General features: G+C 53.9%; 1 protein-coding gene and 1 long non-coding RNA gene across 12 annotated transcripts in view; both read right to left on the reverse strand.

The window, feature by feature from the left end:
* TEX264 (testis expressed 264, ER-phagy receptor) overlaps positions 1-6,481 on the reverse strand; it is a 28,204-nt gene extending 21,723 nt beyond the window's left edge. For 2 of the 7 annotated variants that reach the window (XM_013201831.3, XM_048053800.2), the window contains exons 1-3: positions 5,836-6,067; positions 4,580-4,863; positions 1,251-1,472 (exon numbers count right to left, since the gene is read on the reverse strand). In XM_013201831.3, coding sequence (XP_013057285.3) covers positions 1,251-1,472; positions 4,580-4,863; positions 5,836-5,971 — 642 coding nt within the window. In that variant the 5' untranslated portion in view covers positions 5,972-6,067. The other 5 variants (XM_048053802.2, XM_067003244.1, XM_048053801.2 and 2 more) reach the window with 5 other exon arrangements.
* Positions 6,482-10,175: 3,694 nt separating this feature from the next.
* On the reverse strand, positions 10,176-19,478 carry LOC106049495 (uncharacterized). Of its 5 annotated transcripts, none has more exons than XR_010833951.1 (3): positions 18,807-19,478; positions 14,478-14,648; positions 10,176-13,903 (listed from the first exon to the last, which is right to left on the reverse strand). It is a non-coding gene; the product is annotated as an uncharacterized lncRNA (long non-coding RNA). The 5 variants fall into 5 exon arrangements; XR_010833950.1 differs by having other exon boundaries at positions 10,176-14,295; XR_007159909.2 differs by having other exon boundaries at positions 10,176-10,650; positions 13,747-14,648.
* Positions 19,479-19,519: the final 41 nt, after the last annotated feature.

A 19,519-nucleotide genomic window follows, 5' to 3' on the forward strand; every position in this document is an offset into this window, starting at 1 on the left:
GATCGGAGCACTTTGCCTGCCCCGTACGGAGGGAAAGACAGAGATCAGGACGCATCCCCTCCTTTTTGAGCACTGCTCTGGATGCTGCATAGGATTCCAAGTGGTTATTTTATTTCAAAAGCGGGTGTTCTCCTCAGAAGCTGCCAGGCGCTCCCAGAAGGACCCTTTTCGGCCATAACAACCCCACCTCCAATGGCACGCACCTTCTGGGGCAGGGCCGGCAGCGGTTGCACCCACGGCTGGGGTTTGGGCACCTCCTGGGCAGACCCCGGTCCGCTGCAGCCCGGGGGCCGGCACCCAGGCAGCGCTCCCGCAGCACGGCACAGGCTGGGAGATTCGCACGGTTCCCCCACAGGGCTGGGAGTTTCGCCAGGAAAAGCAAGTTTATAAATAGTGCGCTTCGACACGAACCAACGCAAGCGGCGGAACTCGGCAGCCGGATAAGCCGCGGGCTGAACACCGTCCCCTCCCCAGCACCCTGCCCCGCGAGGAAGGATGGGGCCCCTCTCCCCCCCGGCTGGCCAGCCAGGACCCTCCCCGCTCCCTAGGGAGCCTCGACCCGCAGGCGTCCGACCCGCGCTCCGATGATGGGCTCCAGATTGCTGCGGCTGCTCTGGCAGCACGAGCAAGCCAGCAGAGGTGGCTTCGGAAGGACCCAAGGCAGGAGGCCAGCTGCCTGCTCCGGGAGCTGGGAGGGTTCCCGCAGAGATGGGCTCTGCGGCACGGCGAGGTGCCAGAGGTGGTGGCACCCAGGGCAGCCACCTGCCCTCAGGGCCAACAGCCTCCAATTTCAGCGGTCTGCTCGGAAACACGCCTTGTGAGTCCACGGGCCAGAGAGCTGTTAACTTCTCCCCCCAGAAGACAGCCACCATACAGGCAAGGCTGGCAGCTTAAAGAGAGAAGTTTCATGGCATAACACATGGCACTGAAGGGGCACGGACTGCCAGGCCCTAGCAACAAGCCAGAACTTCACACGGAAAAGCAGGCTTATCTCCGTGCTCCGAAGAAGAGCAGCAGATCAGCAGAGGAGAATTTGCTTCTCCTAAACACACGAGGGCAGAACAGACAAGGAGGACATCTCCACCGGGGAACAACCTGCCAGGTGGCAAAAGGAGGAGATCTTAACGGCATTGCCCAAGGGAAGGCCAACAGCAGATGACAGTTCAGAGCAGCCCCATCAGCTGCTGGCAGGAGGAGTTTCTGAGCATCCACCGCACGCCTGCGAGGCTCTTCACGCCGCCGCTGCTTACCTTGATGTAGGTGTCGAGGGCTGGGTGGACGCGGTTGACGGCGAGATGAATGGACAGCGGCGTGGTGAACGGGAAGCTCGCCATGACCACGTGGCTGGGAGTGGGGAAGGAGAAGATCTTGAAGCCGTACTTCTGGAACTGCCGGATCTGCTCCTCCGTCGGCTTCGCATCTCCCTCACTCAGGATTCGGCCGATAGCAAAGCGACACTTCTCCGGAGAGACCTGGTCAAGGGGGACAGATGGGGGCATCAGGAGCAGAGAGCGGCTGAACGCTGGCCGAGCCTCCCAGCGGCCAGGCTGCCCAGCAAGCAGGTGCCCACTCCTAACCACGACCGATGCCGCCCCACACTGTCTGTGCTCTCCAGGACAGGAGCACGGCCACGTGCTGGCTGCTCCGCGCAGAACGAGTCTCTCCTGACCGCCCCCACGGTGCCCCCTCCGTACAGTGCCCTGCTTTAGGGGCAGGGAAACCACGGCAGGGAGCTCCCGCCACCTCCACGGCAAAGCTCACCCAGGTAGGGGCTTCCATTTCTAGCTCTTAAAGCCCCATCGCTCAGGTGCACGTTTAGCGGTGGCAGACTGCAGAAACATGCTGGGAACTGGGGGAGCCTGGCAATTGCCCCCTGAAGCTCTCCAGCCGGCTGGATGGACAGCAGGCGTGGTGGCCAGCAACCAGGAGTGGCCGATGCCTGGCTGCCTTCGGCCAGGGAGGGCTGGAGGACTAACGCCTCCAAACTCACGCTGTGTAAGGTGGCAGAACTCACCGGGACCCACCAGGACGCCTGAAAGCAGCAGCGAGACAGACAGACCCGCTGTGGGAACCTGCATCGCGAGGCTCTCGCGGGGTGACAGAGGCAGAGGGAGGGTAACAGCGAGGGCAGAGCATCACCATGTCCCCGCTCAGTCCCCACAAGGGTCTCAGTTCCCAGAGGAGGCTCCCCAGCCGTGCCTCCAACTCCACCCGCGCTGAAGGTCCAGAGAGGAAACGTGAGCAAAGATGAAGGAAGAGAACAGACCGCCAGGAGCAGCAGCATCCGTCTGCGGGCGAGACAGCTCGCTCTTGCCCTCGTGTGCTGCAAGAGAGAGCTGCAGACGGGCTCTGCTGAGCACCGCGGTGCTGGGGCAGGAGAGGGTGCGATTTGCCCCAAAGGGAGTGGAAGCCCAGGGAAAAGGATCCCCGGGGGAAGACCCAGCTGAATCGAGGAGAGTCAACCCCACAGAACAGCAACTTTTGCTCTGCTGAGCTGGACAAGAGATGAGGCTAGGGGTGGTACCCATGAGGAAATAGGAACGTGGTCAACGGCAAATGTTCAGCTGCCTCACCCGCAGACACTGAATGGTGGGAGCAAAGCCCCTCCTGCACCAGGGAGCCCCTCAGCCTTGTCCATCAAGCGTTTGGGCAGGGCAGGGCAGGCGAGAGGCCTCAGCACGCACCCCAAGCTTCAGAAGTGCGTGGCTGGAGCGGAGCAGCCGCCTGCCCTGCCTGCCCGCCACATCCAGGCCCTGCTGAGGAGCTATTTTTGTCCCTGCCAGACGTGGGAGAAGCCCTTTGGGCTGCTAAATATTGAATAAAAAGGGAAAAAAATAGGGATATTAATATTAATCCCGTCCATTAAGACGCATAAATCAGTGCTGGCAGGGGTTCTGCAGCACTCGAAGCCACCACATGGACACCCAGGCGCGCACTGGCCTGCGCACAGCCAGGGATGCTGTGGGACTCACAGGGCACCTCTGCTGCCTCCTGCCCTCGGGGCTGCTTTTGGTGCCAGGTCACCACCAGCAAGGCCAGGAGGGTGCTGCTGCCATCCAGGGGGACCTGGGCAGGCTGGAGATGGGGGCTGGAGGAGCAACCCTAGGCCCCAGCACGTGCTGGGGAGCAGCCAGCTGGGAGGCGACCCAGCAGGAAAGGACCTGGGGGGGCCTGGTGGACACCGATGTGAGCGTGAGCCAGCCTTGTGCCCTGATGGCAAAGGTGGCCAGCGGTGTCCTGGGCTGCGTTAGGAGCGTTGCCAGCACATCAAGGTGATCCCTCCCCTCTGCTCAGCACTGGTGAGGCCACACCTGGAGAGCTGGGTCCAGTTCTGGGCTCCCCGGGGTGAGAGAACCACGGACAGGTGGGAGAGAGCCCAAGGAAGGGCCACAAAGATGCTGAAGGCACCAGAGCATCTCTCCTGGGAGGAGACACCATGTGCAGGGCAGGAACAGATGCATCTACACCATGTCCCTGGAGTGGGACAGTGCTGAGCACAGCTCTGCACCCTTCCAACAGCTGCAGCTGCTCCGCCTGCCAAGACAAGGCCCCTCCAAGCTACGTTTTCATGGACAAGCTCCTTCTAAGCAGGTCCAACCTTCGGGAGCACCACTTTGCAAGAAAGCAGAGGCAGGCATTACCCAGCCCAGGAGGGCTCCTAAAGCAGGGCCAGGCGCTCCAACACCCCGTAGCGCAGCAGCACGGAGCCAGAGCTCTTGGCCCAACCACTGTGCCCCCTCCGAGCCCCAGCGCACGCGCCCAAACACATGTGCAGGGCCACAGGCCCCTCCTGGCACTCCTCCCTTGCAGCATTCTTCCAGGGTCACACCAGCTACTGCAGAATTACTGGAGAGCCGGGCTGTCCACAGAGGCAGGTGCCTGCACGCTGCTATCTGGAGGCCCCGGTGCCACCCAGAGCCGGCAGCCAGGCCACTCGTCCCCCAGCAAGTTACAACGCGCTTGCATTTGCCACTGTTGCTCTCTGTGTCTCCAGAGCACTGAGCTCTGGCCAGTAGCCATCAGTCGGCACACGCCTGCTGCTCGCCTCCCCACCTGAGGCAGGCTGTGGAGCCCCCGTTTCATCAGCCAGGAGCCCTCAGCACTCGCCTGCTGAGGTTTCGGTAACAACTGTCGAGGGATGAAACGACTACGGGGAGCTTGGAAACACCAGGGAACGGCAGAAACAGGAGGAGGAGCATGGATGGGGACATAGCAAGGCGAAGAGACCACCTGCCTGGAGCCACGGAGAAGAAGGAGCCTTGGCTGCACTGCCTGCCGGCAGGTCCATCGGGGAACACATCGCCATGGGACCACAGGCACTGGGCTCTGCTCCGTAACCAAAGCAGAGGTACAACTTGTTCAGCAGGAGCCACCAGAGCTTTGTTTTGCTCGCCCAATGCCTTCCGGCGAGGGGTATCCAAGACACCACCCGCCTTCAGATGCGTTTATGCACAGATCGCCCCTCGCAGACCTGGAGACCTCACGAGCCCCAGTGCTCACTGAAGGAGGGTGAGCTGCAAGTGCCCGAGGCGGCGCCACGGAGGTACCCGAGCTGCAGACCCGTGCAGGCAGACCTTACCGTGTGCGGGTTGTCGTAGTAGACGCCGATGGAGCAGAGCTTCGACGAGATGCTGCAGCCGTCTGTGAAGAGCTGCCCCGATTCGCCATAGGGACCCACTCTGAACTTGTAGGCCAGCGTGATGCTGCCGATGGGCGGCGAGCCGGCGCTCACCACCACCTCTGTGAAGAGCCCCGAGTAGACAGCGAAGCCGAAGACGGTCAGCAGCAGCAGCACGACCAGCACCCCGATCAGCCCGAGGAGCACCCAGTCGGACATGATGGACACTTGGTGCTTCATAGGTCCTGCACGACAGCGGCGAGAAGAGAGGAAAGAGCGCAGGAGTTAAGCTTGCGCTTGGACAAAGCATTCAGCAGAAAGATCCCACGTCGTGCTCACCTGCTCCAGCTTGGTAACCAGACACCAATTATATTGCCTTGGTGCCTCCTGGGATTTCTGTGTTTATAGGGGTGGGGACAGAGAGGCGCCGGCCCCATTGCCCAGGAACCAGCGAAGCTGCTCGCCTCCAGCCTCGCACCCAAGGGAGATCGCAAGCAATCCAGCGAGCCCCTGTCACTGCACAGACCACAAGCAGACATACAACGCTGTGCTAAAGATTATGGGTCCTTAATCAAGTAATTTATTACTTACACACACCGGACCCTACATCTTGGCCAAGGCAGCCCCACTGACAAAAAACCTCGAGCCCAGGCCTTCGAGGGGCTGAGCAAGGAGCTGGTTCAGGGCTCAGCCCCATGTGCTGGGATCCAGGTGTACAGGGAGGCTCAGGAGGAGAACAAGACCCAGCTAGAGAAGCATCCCCAACACTTGGGATGGCTTTTTTCCAATCTAAAAGTTTTTAAAACCCTAGCCAAGGCTTCCCATTTTGTTTGGCATCTTTTTTTCCTCGCGCTGCCTGCGTGGCACAGCAGCCGGGGGGGCAGCTCCCGCTAGGTCCTACCCACAGCACAACTGGGAGCTGCGATCGGGCCCAGCAAGCGGGAGCTGTTTGTACTTTGTTCTCCCTCGAAACCCAGCGCTGGTGACAAGGGCCGTGCGCGACGGTCCTCGGGGACTGCTAACAGGAGCTACGCTTGAAACCTAGACCGCAAACAAACAATTCACCTTGAGCTCTGCCCGATAAACACGCTCGGTCCAAAACAAGTTTTTCACCTCTGTCACCGTGGGCTCAGCTTTACCAGGCACGAAAAGCCACATCCTGGTAAGGGGCACGCACGGCCCCGGGGAAATGGGGCTCGCGCCCCGACCCCGCTCACCTGGGGCACGGGGGTGCTGAGCCCAGCGGCAGCGCACGGCCTCGTCCCCCCGCGGCTGCAGGACCCACGCCTCTGCAAAACAGGAAAAAATAAATGTCAGCACTTCCTCCACGCTCGGGAGAGCCCCAGCAACCATCTTTGCCGGCACAAAGTCCCCTCACACCGGGGCCACGGTGCTCCGGGCCCGGGCAGGGCGAAGGGAGCCCCGGCGAGCGCCTCATCCCCCGGGGCCGGGGGCCGGGCACGGGGCAGCTCCGAGGGGGCACGGCCCGGCCCCGGCCCAGCTCCGCGATCGCCCGGGCCGCCCGGCGACCCCCCCGGCCGCGAGGCCGCCGCGCCTCCGCCGCCCGCGGGCAGCTCCGCGCCGCCGCCCCGGAGGGAGCGGAGCGGGGCCGGTTCTCGCTCGGCTCGGCCCGGCTCGGCCCGGCCCGGCCCGGCTCGGCCCGCCGCCACGGGCCCGGCCTCCCCGAGCCGGCCCCCGCCCCGCACCGGGAAGCGCCGCAGCGGAGCTCGCCGCCGGCCCCGCGCGGCCCCCGGGCGGCCGCCGCCCCCCCGGCACCCACCTCGGCCGGGCGAGCACCCCGCTGCGGCCCGCCCGGCCCCGCCCCGCGCCCGGGGAGGGGCTTCCGGCAAGGGGCAGGCGCTGGGCGCCGCGCTCAGGGGACGGGAGCCGGGGGGTGGCGTGGGGCTGGGGCCTGAGGGGAAGGCTCAGCTCCCGGGGGTGCTCGGACACTGCGGCAGGCCCCCCAGGGCAGCGGGCGCGGCCCCGAGCTGCCAGTTCGAGGAGCGTTCAGACAGCGCGCTCAGCCATCGGGTCTGGTTTTTGGTGGTCCTGTGTGGAGCCAGGAGCTGGCCTCGGTGACCTGGTGGCTCCCTTCCAATGCAGGACGTTCCGTGAACCTGTGATTCACCTTCACGTCGCATGGAGGGGCCCTGGCTCCACCCCAGCAGCAGCAGCCAGCCACGATGCCCTACGGGGCAGTCACCGTGCCCCAAACACCCCACACAGCCTTAGCGCGGCCCTTACAGCCTCTGCTGGAGGACTCCTGCCCCACCTGCCCCAGGCCCAGCTGTGGCCCAGACCCTGGCTTTCCCACCCTGCCCTCCCTGCAGGACTCCCCATCCCCTGCCCCCACCCTCCCATCTGTATCCCATCGGGGTCACAGAATCGTTTAGGCTGGAAAAGGCCTTCAGGATCATCAAGCCCTTGTGTGGTTGGATCAAGTTCAAGCATGGATGAGCAGCTGTCCTGCCCCTCTGTTGTTTCTTTCTCTGCTGGGGAAGGTGAGCTGAGCCTGGTGGAGTGCACTTGGGACGCAATGTAAGCAAACGTACACGGAAAGGATGCTTACTGCCTTGGGAACGTGGTGAAAAACAGCTCTGACTAACAGCATGGAAAAACCCACCCTGGAGGGGCAGGCAAGAGGTCAGGACAAGTTGCAGCTCCAGGGAATTTCCACCGCTACAAAACCAGCAGGACTCCATCTGAACTCCTTCCTGGCCTCCTGCAACACAGCAGCTCCACATTAGCGCCGATAAACAGACACCAGCACTTGGTCCCTTCAGACGAGAATGGCTGCAAGGAAGGCAGTGTGGAAGCACGGAAAACACTCACCCAGCAGGGGGGAGGCTGCCTGCAGAGGCTGAACCCGAGGCTCTTCCTGAGCCCCAAAGCAATGTTCCTCAGAGCAGGCTGCGCAACCCAATGACGCGGTGTCACTGTCCCTAACACGACCCGGCTGCCCCCAGACGTCCAAGATTTGCAACCAAACCGCTGCAGTGTTCAGATCCCCATGAACCTGAACAGGGTAGGATCCACTCACCAAAGCAAGGCCTGTACAGCATCTTGAGCAGCAGAAACTTTCAGCAGCAAGACCAGGAGGAATCGTCAGTTCAGAGACCAGTCCTTTTTGGTCCGATGCATGGCACCCTAAGATTTCTCAATAAATTTACCATTTGATAACCTTCACATAACCAGGCTCCTTGCTCCTGAAAATAGCTTTTACAAATCCTTCAGTCAGATGGGGGTCAGTAGGATGTTCCCAACCCACTTTTATTTCAAACCAATACATTGGTTCGAAAATAAACCTTTTCTCACGTTTATACTTACTTCATTCTCTGGTGAGTTTAATTATTTAAAATACTTTAAGGGGAAACACCTCCTTGTGGCTTTCATTTTGCTGGGATAAATAAAAGGAAAAAAGCATTCATACAAATCAGTCCCCATTCCCTTTCTCTACACCCACTCCATTTCGACTAAATATTTTGGAATGGGAATGCCTAGAATTAGACAGATTACTCCACGTATTTTGCTAGGCCCTTGGTCTTAATCCTGACTTCTATCACAGGGAATTTCCATGGATGCTAAAAGCAAACTTGCAGGAAGTTATCGAAGAAAACCTGTCGCAGGTTCTAGCCTATGAGCTCCTCCTTTTGCTGTCGATGCACTAAACATCGGATTAGGATATCGCACCTCTGACTGCCAGCTACTTGCTGAGAAACTAAGATGTTTTACTTAACAAATCATGACAGAGTTTTCTTCTCTTTCTTGTAGATGTTATATCTCCCCTGGTGGCTACTGGGGGCTGGTGGCTACTGGGGGCTACTACCTGCTCCCCTGCAGGTGGGAACGATGCTTCCGGCAGGTGTTTGTGCTCAGTCCAGAGAGCAGCAGCTCCCTTTGCCTGCACTCTCAATGTTTGTGCCTCCTACTGTGTCCTGTATCGCACAGGCACATGAAGAATGGGTTTATGCGCACCTTTTCCTGGTGGAAATGTATTTTATAGGGCCATTTGCATTGAAATATTCTCTAAATTTCTCCTCCTGTGGCATGCCTTCAACTTTCAACATCTCAGTAGCAATTGTGTACTTCCTTCTTCACCCTGAGTACAATCGTATATTGTCTTTGAGCTACAAATGAATACAAGTATACAAACTAGGCTCTTCTGCCTCTTTTTTTTTTAACCCACTTTCTTGTACGTGAAATTTAGGTTTAGATTTTTTTCTTTCTGAAAACCTGAGATATGTTACCCAGAGTATTCCTCCATTTTCCATCTAGACAGAAGACGGAAAGCATGAACTTGCTCCTCCCTGTCAGCTTTTCTTGTCCAGCCTTACAAGAGCGATCGAAGAAGGAACAACGAACAGGTACATCTGTCCCAACCTTAACTGCTAACTTCAAAACTTGAGAATGAAGCTCTTACAAGCAGGTTGTGGTCCTGTTTTTACTACAAACATGTAAATAGTGCTTTTAAAAAGCTCTCTATCAGCTGTGTGAAGAATTACACTACAATAGCAATTCCAAACTTAAGGCTGACAGACATTTTTGTTTTAAGATTTTCATCTCCCTCCTGGCAAAAAACTCTCCTGAAAAAAATAATTCAGGAGCCTCTTCTGGCTAAAGAACATCCACAGGGTTCTGCTATGAACCTGAGGAGTGGGAACTCTTCCAAGTGGACATTAAGAATTCCTGATTATTCACACCCTTGTATCTCCTTTTCTTTTCCTGCCACCTCAGGGTTTGTGCTGTTGTGGACACTCCATGCACGTCTGGAACCACCCGAGGGGAGGCTGCGGGGAGGATGGAGCCAGGCTCTTGGCAGTGATGCCCAGGGACAGGGCGAGCGGCAGCGGGCACAAACCGGACCACAGGAGGTTCTCTCTGAACGTCAGCACGTGCTGGTGTACCGTGTGGGGGACGGAGCAGCGGCCCAGGTTGCCCAGAGAGGCCGTGAGTCCCTCTTCTTGGAGCCAGACAGCAGCCTCCCGAACGTGGTCTACGTGAGCTGGGACTGGAATCAGAGTTTTAGGTAGAACATGGGTGTAGGTTACGGTGCTGCTGTATTGATTCCTGTTCAGTCAGAGGCATCTCCAGACAAACATTTTTTAGGCTAAGGTAAACCATGCCTCAGTTTTGTCTCTGTCTTTCCTACACTAGGAATCTGGACAACTAACTCAGGCTCAAATATCTAAGGAAAATGGAAAGAATTCCACCCATTTTGGTGACTCTTAGAAGAAAAAAAAAATACCTGCAGTGTGAATGATTGCTCAGAATTTCTGGGGTTTGTTGCAGTCTCAATAGGGAAAGCTGGAAAAGGGCAAGGACTGAGATCCAGCCCAGAGAAAAGACAAGAGAAGCAGTGGAGGACGAATGTGTAACATGTTGTCACGAGTATTTTGTGACACTTGAGTGCCAAAAAGCCCAGGCATAAGGGACCAATCTGGCAGAAAGTACGTAAACTGCTGATGCACATTTTCTGCTGACAGTTGTCAGATTTTCTGACCAGGATATCATTCAGAAACTGCCACTCTCATCTGCAAAGTCAGAAATTGAGTCGAGGTGAATTTCCAAATAGTTTTATTTTGGCTCAAAGTTGCACAGTGCTTTGCCTTGGCATTTGCAGGTAAAACAGTTTCTCAAGACTTTGGAAGTTTTATGACATCATTCTGAGATTTCACTGGTCCTTGCTGCCCCTCAGGGGTCAGTCTAAAGCTGAATTTGTGGCATAGAACAGAAAACTGAAAATCCCCAGGGACTCTCTCAAGCTTTCCTGAAAAATCTCAGAGTTAAATTTGGGTGGGCTCTGCCTTGCTCGTGTCAGAGCTGCTCCAGGGCAGGGGCTGCAGGGAGGTGCTCACATCCAGGAGTTCGGAGGGGAGATGGCAGATTACTCGGTGGCTGTGAAGGGATGGCTCTCCACCTCTGGGGACAACTCTAGAGACACTGTACCTACAAACGACCGATGTGAGCCTTGAGGACACTGCTGAGTATTACTGCGCGGGGTCTTCAACCCTGGGACACAGGCTTGCTACATGCTGAAACGACAGAGGTGCCTGGTGGCAGCAGTTAACCAAGAGCCATTCACCAGAAGGGTGGCATCCAGTTTGCACCCCCCCCACCCCAAGTACTTCTCCCACATTGTTATCCATTTACTCCAGTACCAGACCTATTTTTGTGAAGAAATGCAACACTGTGCAGAGGCTGGGGAGGCCCAGTGACACACATCCCACAGAGACTTGTTCCAAAACTCAGAAAGCTAGAAGCAAGTCTTTTTCCCATTTAGCTACAAAACCTTTTCTCCCCCTATACAAGAGAGGAAGTCTTATGTCTTTGCAGTATTTGCTCTTGCATCTTCTGCTTCTTGTCCATAAAAATGTATTTTTTTTTAAAAACAGAACATAAAAGGATTGCATTAAGTCTTTAACTGAAAAAGGTATTTTTCTAGATAGATACAGTCCTCTGCTTAGTTACTGAAACATTTTTCTAGGAAACTCAGCATGGAGTTGAGTGATAAAATGCCAAATTTATGCCTTAATTTTTCTCAGGGAACTTTTTATGCAACTATACATTAGTCTGAACTGAGTTGCCTGAAGTAAAGTTTTCTATTTGGTCTGAGTGATTAGTTTTAAACTCTTCTCATATCGAATAGTCTAGCAATTCTCTCTGTACGATTCCCATATTTCAATGTGCACAATTTTAGAGGAAAATTCCATTCTGAGTTCCAAAAGCTTTGAATTCACAAGCATTTTATTGTGTCAGGGACAGAGTGCTGGCAAATTGAAGTGGTATTTCCCTGGAATAAGTCATCAAGTGAGCTGATGTGAATCAGTCACTGCTGTACAAGGCATACAAGATTTATCATTAACTCAAACCACCTCAGAACCTGGTGCTGGTGCACCTACAAAGGTGAAGGCAAGACTGCTGATTTCTGGAACCAGTACCCTGGGGAAAGTTGAACAGGATTTGGAACACTGACAGGAGCTGAGAAAAGAGATTGGTTCGTATGGCATTTGGTATTACTTCCTCACTTAGCCTTAGCCAAGTAATAATCTGTCCTCATTGGGTGCAAAGCAACAAACCAGAATCAAAACCACAACAAAAAGCGCGTGCTCCCAGATTCTCTGTTCAGGGTCTCACTAGAATTTCAGATGAAGTCGTAGAATGGCTTGGGTTGGAAGGGACCATGGGCAGGGACCCCTCCCACCAGCCCAGGCTGCCCCCAGCCCCATCCAGCCTGGCCTTGGGCACTGCCAGGGATGGGGCAGCCACAACTTCTCTGGGCAGCCCATGCCAGTGCCTCACCACCTTCACAGTAAAGAAGGTATTTCTAATGTCTCATCTAAATCTCTCCTCTTTTAGTTGGAAGCCATTACCCCTTATCCTGTCACTACACTCCCTGACAGAGAGTGCCTCCCCAGCTTTCCTGCAGCCCCCTTTAGGCACTGGAAGGCCACTGTCAGGTCTCCCCAGGGCTTTCCATTCTCCAGGCTGAACATCCCCAGCTATCTCAGCCTTTCTTCGTAGGAGAGGTGCTCCAGCCCTCTGATTATCCTCGTGGCCCTCCTCTGGACTCGCTCTAATACGTCCCAGTCCTTCTTATGCTGGGGGCCCCAGCAGGGCTCCAGGTGGGGTCTCACAAGAGCAGAGGGGGACAATTCCCTCCCTCGCCCTGCTGGCCATGGTGATTTTGGTGCAGCCCAGGATAGGGCTGGCTTTCTGGGCTGCAAGCGTACCTTGCTGGCTCATGTTGAGCTTCTTCATCAACCAGCACCCCCAGGTCCTTCTCTCCATGCTGCTCTCCATCTTGTCGCCCAGCCTGTGTTTGTGCTCGGCACTGCCCCAGCCCAGGTGCAGGACCTTGCACTTGGCCTTGCTGAACCTCACGAGTTTCACCCAGGCCCACCTCTTGAGCCTATCCAGATCCCTCTGGATGGCATCCCTTCCCTCCAGTGTGCTGACCACACCACACAGCTTGGTGTCATTGGCAAACTCGCTGAGGTTGCACTTGATCCCACTGCCCACATCACTGACAAAGATGATAACCAGTGCCGGTCCAGTACTGACCCCTGAGGAACACCACTTGTTACTGATCTCCACCTGGACATTGAGCCGTTGACTGCAACTCTCTGAGTGCAACCATCCAGTCAACTCCTTACCTACTGAGTGGTCCATCCATCCAATCCACGTCTCTCCAGTTCAGAGACAAGGATATCATGGGGGACAGTGTCAAATGCTTCATACGAGACCAGGTCGGCCACATCAGCTGCTCTTCCCTTATCTGTGAATGCTGTAACCCCATCGTAGAAGGCCACCAGATTTTTCAGGCACAATTTGCCCTTAGTGAAGCCCTGTTGGCTGTCACCAGTCGCCTCCTTATTTTCCATGGACCTCAGCAGAGTTTCCAGGAGGATCTGCTCCATGACCTTGCCGGGCACAGAGGTGAGACTGACTGGCCTGTAGTTCCCTGGGCCTTCCTTTTCTCCCTTTTTAAAATGGGGATTGTTCCTCTTCTTCCAGTCACTGGGAACTTCACCAGACTGCCACAGCTTCTTAAATGTGATGGAGAGGCTTAGCAACTACATCCGCCAGTTCCCTCAGGACTTGCAGATGTGTCTCATCAGGTCCCACGGACCTGTGCACTTTCAGGTTCCTTAGATGGTCTCAGACCTGATTTTCTCCTACAGTGGGCAGTTCTTCATTCTCTCAGTCCCTGCCTTTGCCTTCTGGGGCCCAGGTTACGTAGCTAGAAGTCATCTGACATCCAGACTATCCCCACAGAGGGAGAAATAAAGCACTATATCATGGCTAGGAAGACAGGCTGCCTTGATATTTAATTGTTGTCACCTAACTGCTACCAGAAGATGAGCATGGTGGAAACCAGACCACAGACATGTAACATGGACAGCACTTTTTCTTACTTGCCTTTTGCCAAGGCCTAACAAGTGAATACCTGTGACTCACAAGCACTGGGTCTGAGCCATATTTCTGAATGTAGAAAGGCTGCATCAAAGCAGCTCCAGTGTAAAGTAGAAAAAGACCTCTGTGGTAAACTGAATTTAGCAACGTCACCAGGAGCTTCTGACTCAGAGCCCCGCTGCCCAGCCACGCGTGCACATCACCACCACACCTACCTGCCAAACCAGCATGACTCGGCTCGTGCGGAGCTCTGCCACCAGCAGCCATGGAGCAACATCTCATACAGAAATCCTTTTTCTTTCAGGGTTATAATTAAGCCATGCTTTGTACCACTGCTGCTGGCTGGCGCAGGAAGGCTGCCAATGAGTTGTACTAGGAAAAAAGGCAGATCAAGTCAGATCGGGATCCCACTTCAAACCAGTCTGTGTTGGCCTGAGTAAACCTCAGGCCAGTCTAGCTCAGCTTTTCTCTCACAACAGAGTTCAAGACCCTGCTGCCAAATGTTCCTCTTCCAACCAGCTTCACGGGCCCCCTGCTCCCATTGACCCTGCAGACCAGTTATTGGGGATTTTCCCTGTACAGACGCACAAACCACACCGGACAGGCACTTGAAGCAAGACATTTAGGTGCATCCAGGACAGCATCCAGCTCCTGCAGGTCTGATTTGACGTCTTCCCTCTGTGGGCTGCCCAGGAGCTAAGCCGGTGGCCAGAAGGGCATCTGCTTGCTCAGCCAGGTCACTGGTGAGCTAACAGCTCCCTCCTCTGTCAGACAGCACCAAAAGCAGCTTAGAATCTGTCCCAGCTTCACTTGGAGCAGAAAATATTATGCATTCTCTCTCATTTTTGCACACAGGAAGGTCTCCAGGACAGTTTCCCTGGGGTACACAGACACCCAGGAATCCCCAGCCTGGTGCACTGAGTGCAGCTGAGGCTTCAATTCTCACCCGTTTAATTTGTGCGAGCCTCGCAGCCAGCAGCAGGGCATGGTCAGCATGCCTTTTCCCTTCCTGATGTCCCAGCACATGCCAGGCGCCCTGCTCTGGTCCTTCAGGGATGTGGCTTTTGCAGGGTGCACTTTCTCACGGTAGAGCTCATTAGAGCTCTTTCAAATGTTTCTAAAAGAAAAAAAAAAAAGGAAGAGAACAGTCAGATTACCTTTTCCTAAATTGCACAAAAAGTTGATTTTAAATACCTTTCTGTAACATGGAAATCTTCTATTCTCTTTATATCCTATATTCTGATGCTTTGCAAAACACTAGATTTCTGTACAGCGGCATTATTGCTGGATCCCACTAAACACCTCTACCTGCTTTTTGTCTGTCCTGCTCCACTTAAAAACTCAAAGTTCTGTATAAATTTGGTCTTTGAGCATAAACTGAATTTCACTGGTCTTACTTGTTGCCTGCTAGTCAGACTGTACATTTTTTCTGATAGAGTTTTTAATTCAATTAATTCTCTTCACACATACCACAAGGTAAACTTACTTCTACTGCATTTTCTTGCCCTAGCAGCTACTGTGCACTTAAAGACAGCAGAACATCATGTACAGGCTTAAAGCAAAGGTGCTATGTAGGTGTGAAAAAAGCTGAATAATTGTGAATTGAAATTCAAAGCAGCTTTCAAGTGAGGCATGAGCTAAAAGGACTGTGTGGAAAAATAAATGACTTGCAACAAAAAGAATATGATAGGGAAATATAGGAAAGGGCTTCCGCGCTGCATCTGGAGCTGCTTGTGCCCTGCTTGCCGGAGAAAGGAAGGTGGTTCATGCCAAGAACAAGGATCAAGCTTGTAAAACTCACTGCTGTTAGAAACTGTCATGCCCTAGCACCAGTCAGGGGTCTCCAGGAAGTATGGACTTCTGGATAAACATTCCCTGGTACAGATGCAAGATAAACCTTCAGGTTCAAGTGATAAATCACCTTCACGTGAAGAAGCCAGGAGGATCCCACCTAACAGGGAATACAGAACACCAAGATTTCTTTCTGGTTGCTTCACTATAGGATTTGCAAGAGGACTTGCTGCATCTGGGTATGCAGGAGTCTTGCTGGGTCTGCTGTTCTTGGGCAGCCTGCATTCCTCAGCACCTTGATGGCTTCTGCACCAGGGCTTGTCACGGTGGGAATACAGAGCTGCTTCCTCCTCCTGCACTCCTGCCATGGAGCTGGCTGCTCCCTGGGCCAGGAAATAGTGAGGCACCAATGCCCCACACAAACCTGCCCGTGTCACACCAACTGCACTGAGCTCACGGGTTTCATTTCTCCACGCCTGTCTGAAAGCCCTATGTTTCACCACGGGCTAGCAACCTTTTGGAGCTTCTGCCACCTCCTCTCCCCTGCAAACCAGAGGGTTTCGATGCTCCTCTCCCTAGGGAAGGGCAGTTCCCTGTTCTGTGAAAATCCCCTGCACTGGAGCTCTCCCTATCGCTAGGGCTGCTGTGACAGCAGTACTGCCCCACACCATGCTGCAGATCCATTGCAAGCTGCACACCTGCAGAGAGGCACAAGCGGGTTAATTTCTGCAGTCAGTCATCAGGAAGGAGGATGCTAAAGGACTGGCCTTTGAAGTGGCTGCTTCTTTTAGGACTTCAGACAAGTGACTTGGCCTTCTGGCTTCTGTATCTGTGGGACAGGTACACAAACCAAATTTGTTAAAGCCTGCACTTGGCCTAAATGCTGCACGTATTGGGAGAGAGAAAGAAGAAGGTCTTACATGGAAGAAATAGATCACCTCTTGGTTTGACTCAGCTTCTTTTCCTTTTTTTTTTTTTATACTGGCACCACTGGGAGAGTTCCCATTTGCTTAACTAGGCCACGTATGAGGAAACTGGGAGGGCACTTAAAATGTTTGGAGTGGCTTGACCTGCTAACTTTCATTCTTTATGAATCTGAGCAGCCTGGGTTCAGATGGGTTTTTGACTTTCAGATGAGCTGAACATCCAGAACAGTGTGGAAAAGTTGTTGCATTTATATGTTTATATATATATAAAACCACACACGACCTTCACACTTCTAAGTTTAAGTAGTTCTAAAGCAATAATATGCTATGACAGTGTTGTTATATTGGTAAGCATGTTTGGGAGCTGGGAAGGATATCTAAAAACAACCTACAAAGGCAAACTACAACACAATTAGCCAACAGAAAATATTTGAGCAGGGTACATTATGAAAGGACTTTTGCTGAACAATATCTACTTGGACTTCTGTAAAGGCCTTTGACATGCTCCCACACGACATCCTGATCTCCAAACTAGAGAGATACGGACTTAACGGACAGACCATTCAGTAGGTGAGGTATTGGCTTGAAGGCTGCACCCAGCGAGCGCTGGTCAATGGCTCTGTGCCCAAGTGGAGCCCAGAAGGCCAGCTACAGCCTGGGCTTCATCAAAAGGAGGGGCCAGCAGGGGAGGGAAGCGATTGTCCCCCTCTGCTCAGCCCTCGGGAGGCCCCACTTGGGAGTGCTGCATCCAGGTCTGAGGCCCCCAGCACAAGAAGGATGTGGGGCTGTTAGAGCGGGTCCAGAGAAGGGCCACAACGTTGATCAGAGGCTGGATCAGCTCTCCTGTGAAGAAAGGCTGAGAGAGCTGGGTTTGTTCAGCCTGAAGAGAAGGCTCTGGGGTGCCCTCATTGCAGCTTTTCAGTACTTCAAGGGGGCTTATAAAAGAGATGGAGAGAGACTTTTTTCTCATTCAGATGACAGGATGAGGGGGAATGGCTTTAAGCTAGAAGAGGGGAGATTTAGATTAGAGGTTAGGAGGAAATTCTTCACTCAGAGGGTGATGAGGCACTGGCACAGGCTGCCCAGAGAAGCTGTGGATGTCCCGTCCTTGGAGGTGTTTGAGGCCAGGCTGGAAAGGGCCCTGAGCAACCTGATCTAGTGGGTGGCATCCCTGCCCATAGCTGGGGGGTCAAAACTGGTTGATCTTTAAGGTCCCTTCCAACCCAAGCCATTCTGTGTTTCTACAAATGTGATTTTAGAAGTCCTCACTTTCCCAGCACAAAAATTGTTTTGCTCTCCAGCCAAGTGACTGTAACTTGATTGAAAACAATCCCTACTATGTTCTCAAAGAAAAACCCTGATCAGCTACTGCTTTCTGTTACTTCCACTCAATTTTTGTTGCTGTTGTTTCTGGTAGCTGTAAACACACTTGTGAGATTGCCTGACTACAATAAGTGGAATTGATTGCAAAAATGTTCTGCAAAAGATATTCTGAGATGTATCAGCTGTTCCTGGATGTCAGCTAAGAAACCTTTTTCCCCCGTATGAACTCTTATATATGCAAAAATAAATTGGAAAAGGAAAAAGTTTGGACTTATGAGCAAAGTCTGCACAGGAAGTCTGCACATGTCACGTGGAAAGAGCTGCAGCTCTCTGCTACCTTCTTGTCCTTGAAGCTGACAACTAGCAGCATCCTGCCCATAATGTAAAAGTCAGAACGCAGACGTTTGTTTTAAACCATGCCTGTCACGACATGGATGCGCAAAACACAAAAGAGAACATAGCAAGACAGCACTATGGACGCATTGAAAAGGCATGGTTTACAGAGAGAGAGTTAGGCTAAGGATCCTCATAGCCAGTAGCAGGGCTTGTTGGCTATCATCTCCATTAAAAGCAGAGCTCTCAATCCATTAAAAGCTATTCACCAATCTGAGGGAGGAGGCAGCTCTGCCCTTATCAAGCTCCTGAAGCACTTTGATTAGCACAAGCCCACTTTAACAGTGAAAACCTGACCTGGAGCCACAGACCCAACCAAATCCAAAGAGCTCTGCCTTGGGCAAAGCGATACAGCTGTATGCAAAGGAGAACACATGTACTGCAGTCAAAGCACCTGGCAGCATTTTGTAAACCAGGCCCAGAACAAAGGCCAAACTTCCTGCTGGACCAGGAAAAAAGCAGTACACCACAAGGTCCTTGATCAGAGGGAAAGAATAAAAGAAGTGACAGAAAGGACGTGACATAGGGGTTGCTGTTTGAGCCCCACTAAGGTGGTGTCCAAACCACATACATAATTTCCCTACAGACTTCAGAGAAACGGATTTCAGTCTTGCTATACCTGTGCTGCCAGAGGTAGCTGTGTACCAGGCACCCTAGTGAACAAACCATCCCGGGGCCCCACACAGTCACTGTCAGTCAAGCACCAGCAACAAGCTGTATGCCTTAAAACAAGTTGTCACTGTATCAAATGTTAACTACTGCTCAACTTGTTAAAAAAAACAAAAAACAAAAAAAAACAATCAGCTTTCAATTCCCAGAAAGCGCTAGTCCCAGAGCCTCACCTACTGGAGGAGGTTCAAGCAGTTCCTTCACCGACAGACACCAGGCAGCGGTCCACAGAAAGGCCAGTCAAAGTTAGCTGACAGGGAAACCCAGCCAGAGGAAGAAGGAATGAGAATTAGGCACAAATTAAGAGGACCACAGCACCCACGTTCCCCTGGGGGAGCCTGGATGCAGGAAGCTCTCTCCAGACGCCAGCAGGAGACCAGCAGACCGCCCTGCCACCACCGCAGGGAGCTCGGAGGTGTCAGGGGCTGATGGCTGCCCCGAGCTGCCCCCACCCACCTGCCAGCTGGGGCACGGGTCCCCTCAGCAGGACCTCGCCCAGCTGAAGAAGCCCAGACAGACACAGCAGGACGGAGAGCAGAGCAGAGCAGAGCAGAGCAGCCTCCCCCCAAACACAAAGGGGGCACGGATCCATCGCTCGCTTCACATCACACGGTGAGACCCCAGGGGAGCAGAGCGCCCCTACCCGCCCAAGCCTCCTACGGAGGCCACGGCGCCCCTGCCTGGCCCAGCAGCAGCTATCGCAGAACCACCCTCAGGGCCGAACTCCTCCAGCGGCCCAACAACAGTGGAGGAAGAAGGCGAAAGCTTAGGCTCCGGGCCCCCCTCAGAGAAGCGGCAGCGCAGCATAACCCAGCACACACACTACCCACCACCGCCCGCCCTGCACGGCGTAAATAGCACCCGGGCTTTTATAGCGCCCCTTCCC

Source organism: Anser cygnoides, chromosome 10 (genome assembly GCF_040182565.1).
Source record: "Anser cygnoides isolate HZ-2024a breed goose chromosome 10, Taihu_goose_T2T_genome, whole genome shotgun sequence".
NCBI lineage: Eukaryota > Metazoa > Chordata > Aves > Anseriformes > Anatidae > Anser > Anser cygnoides.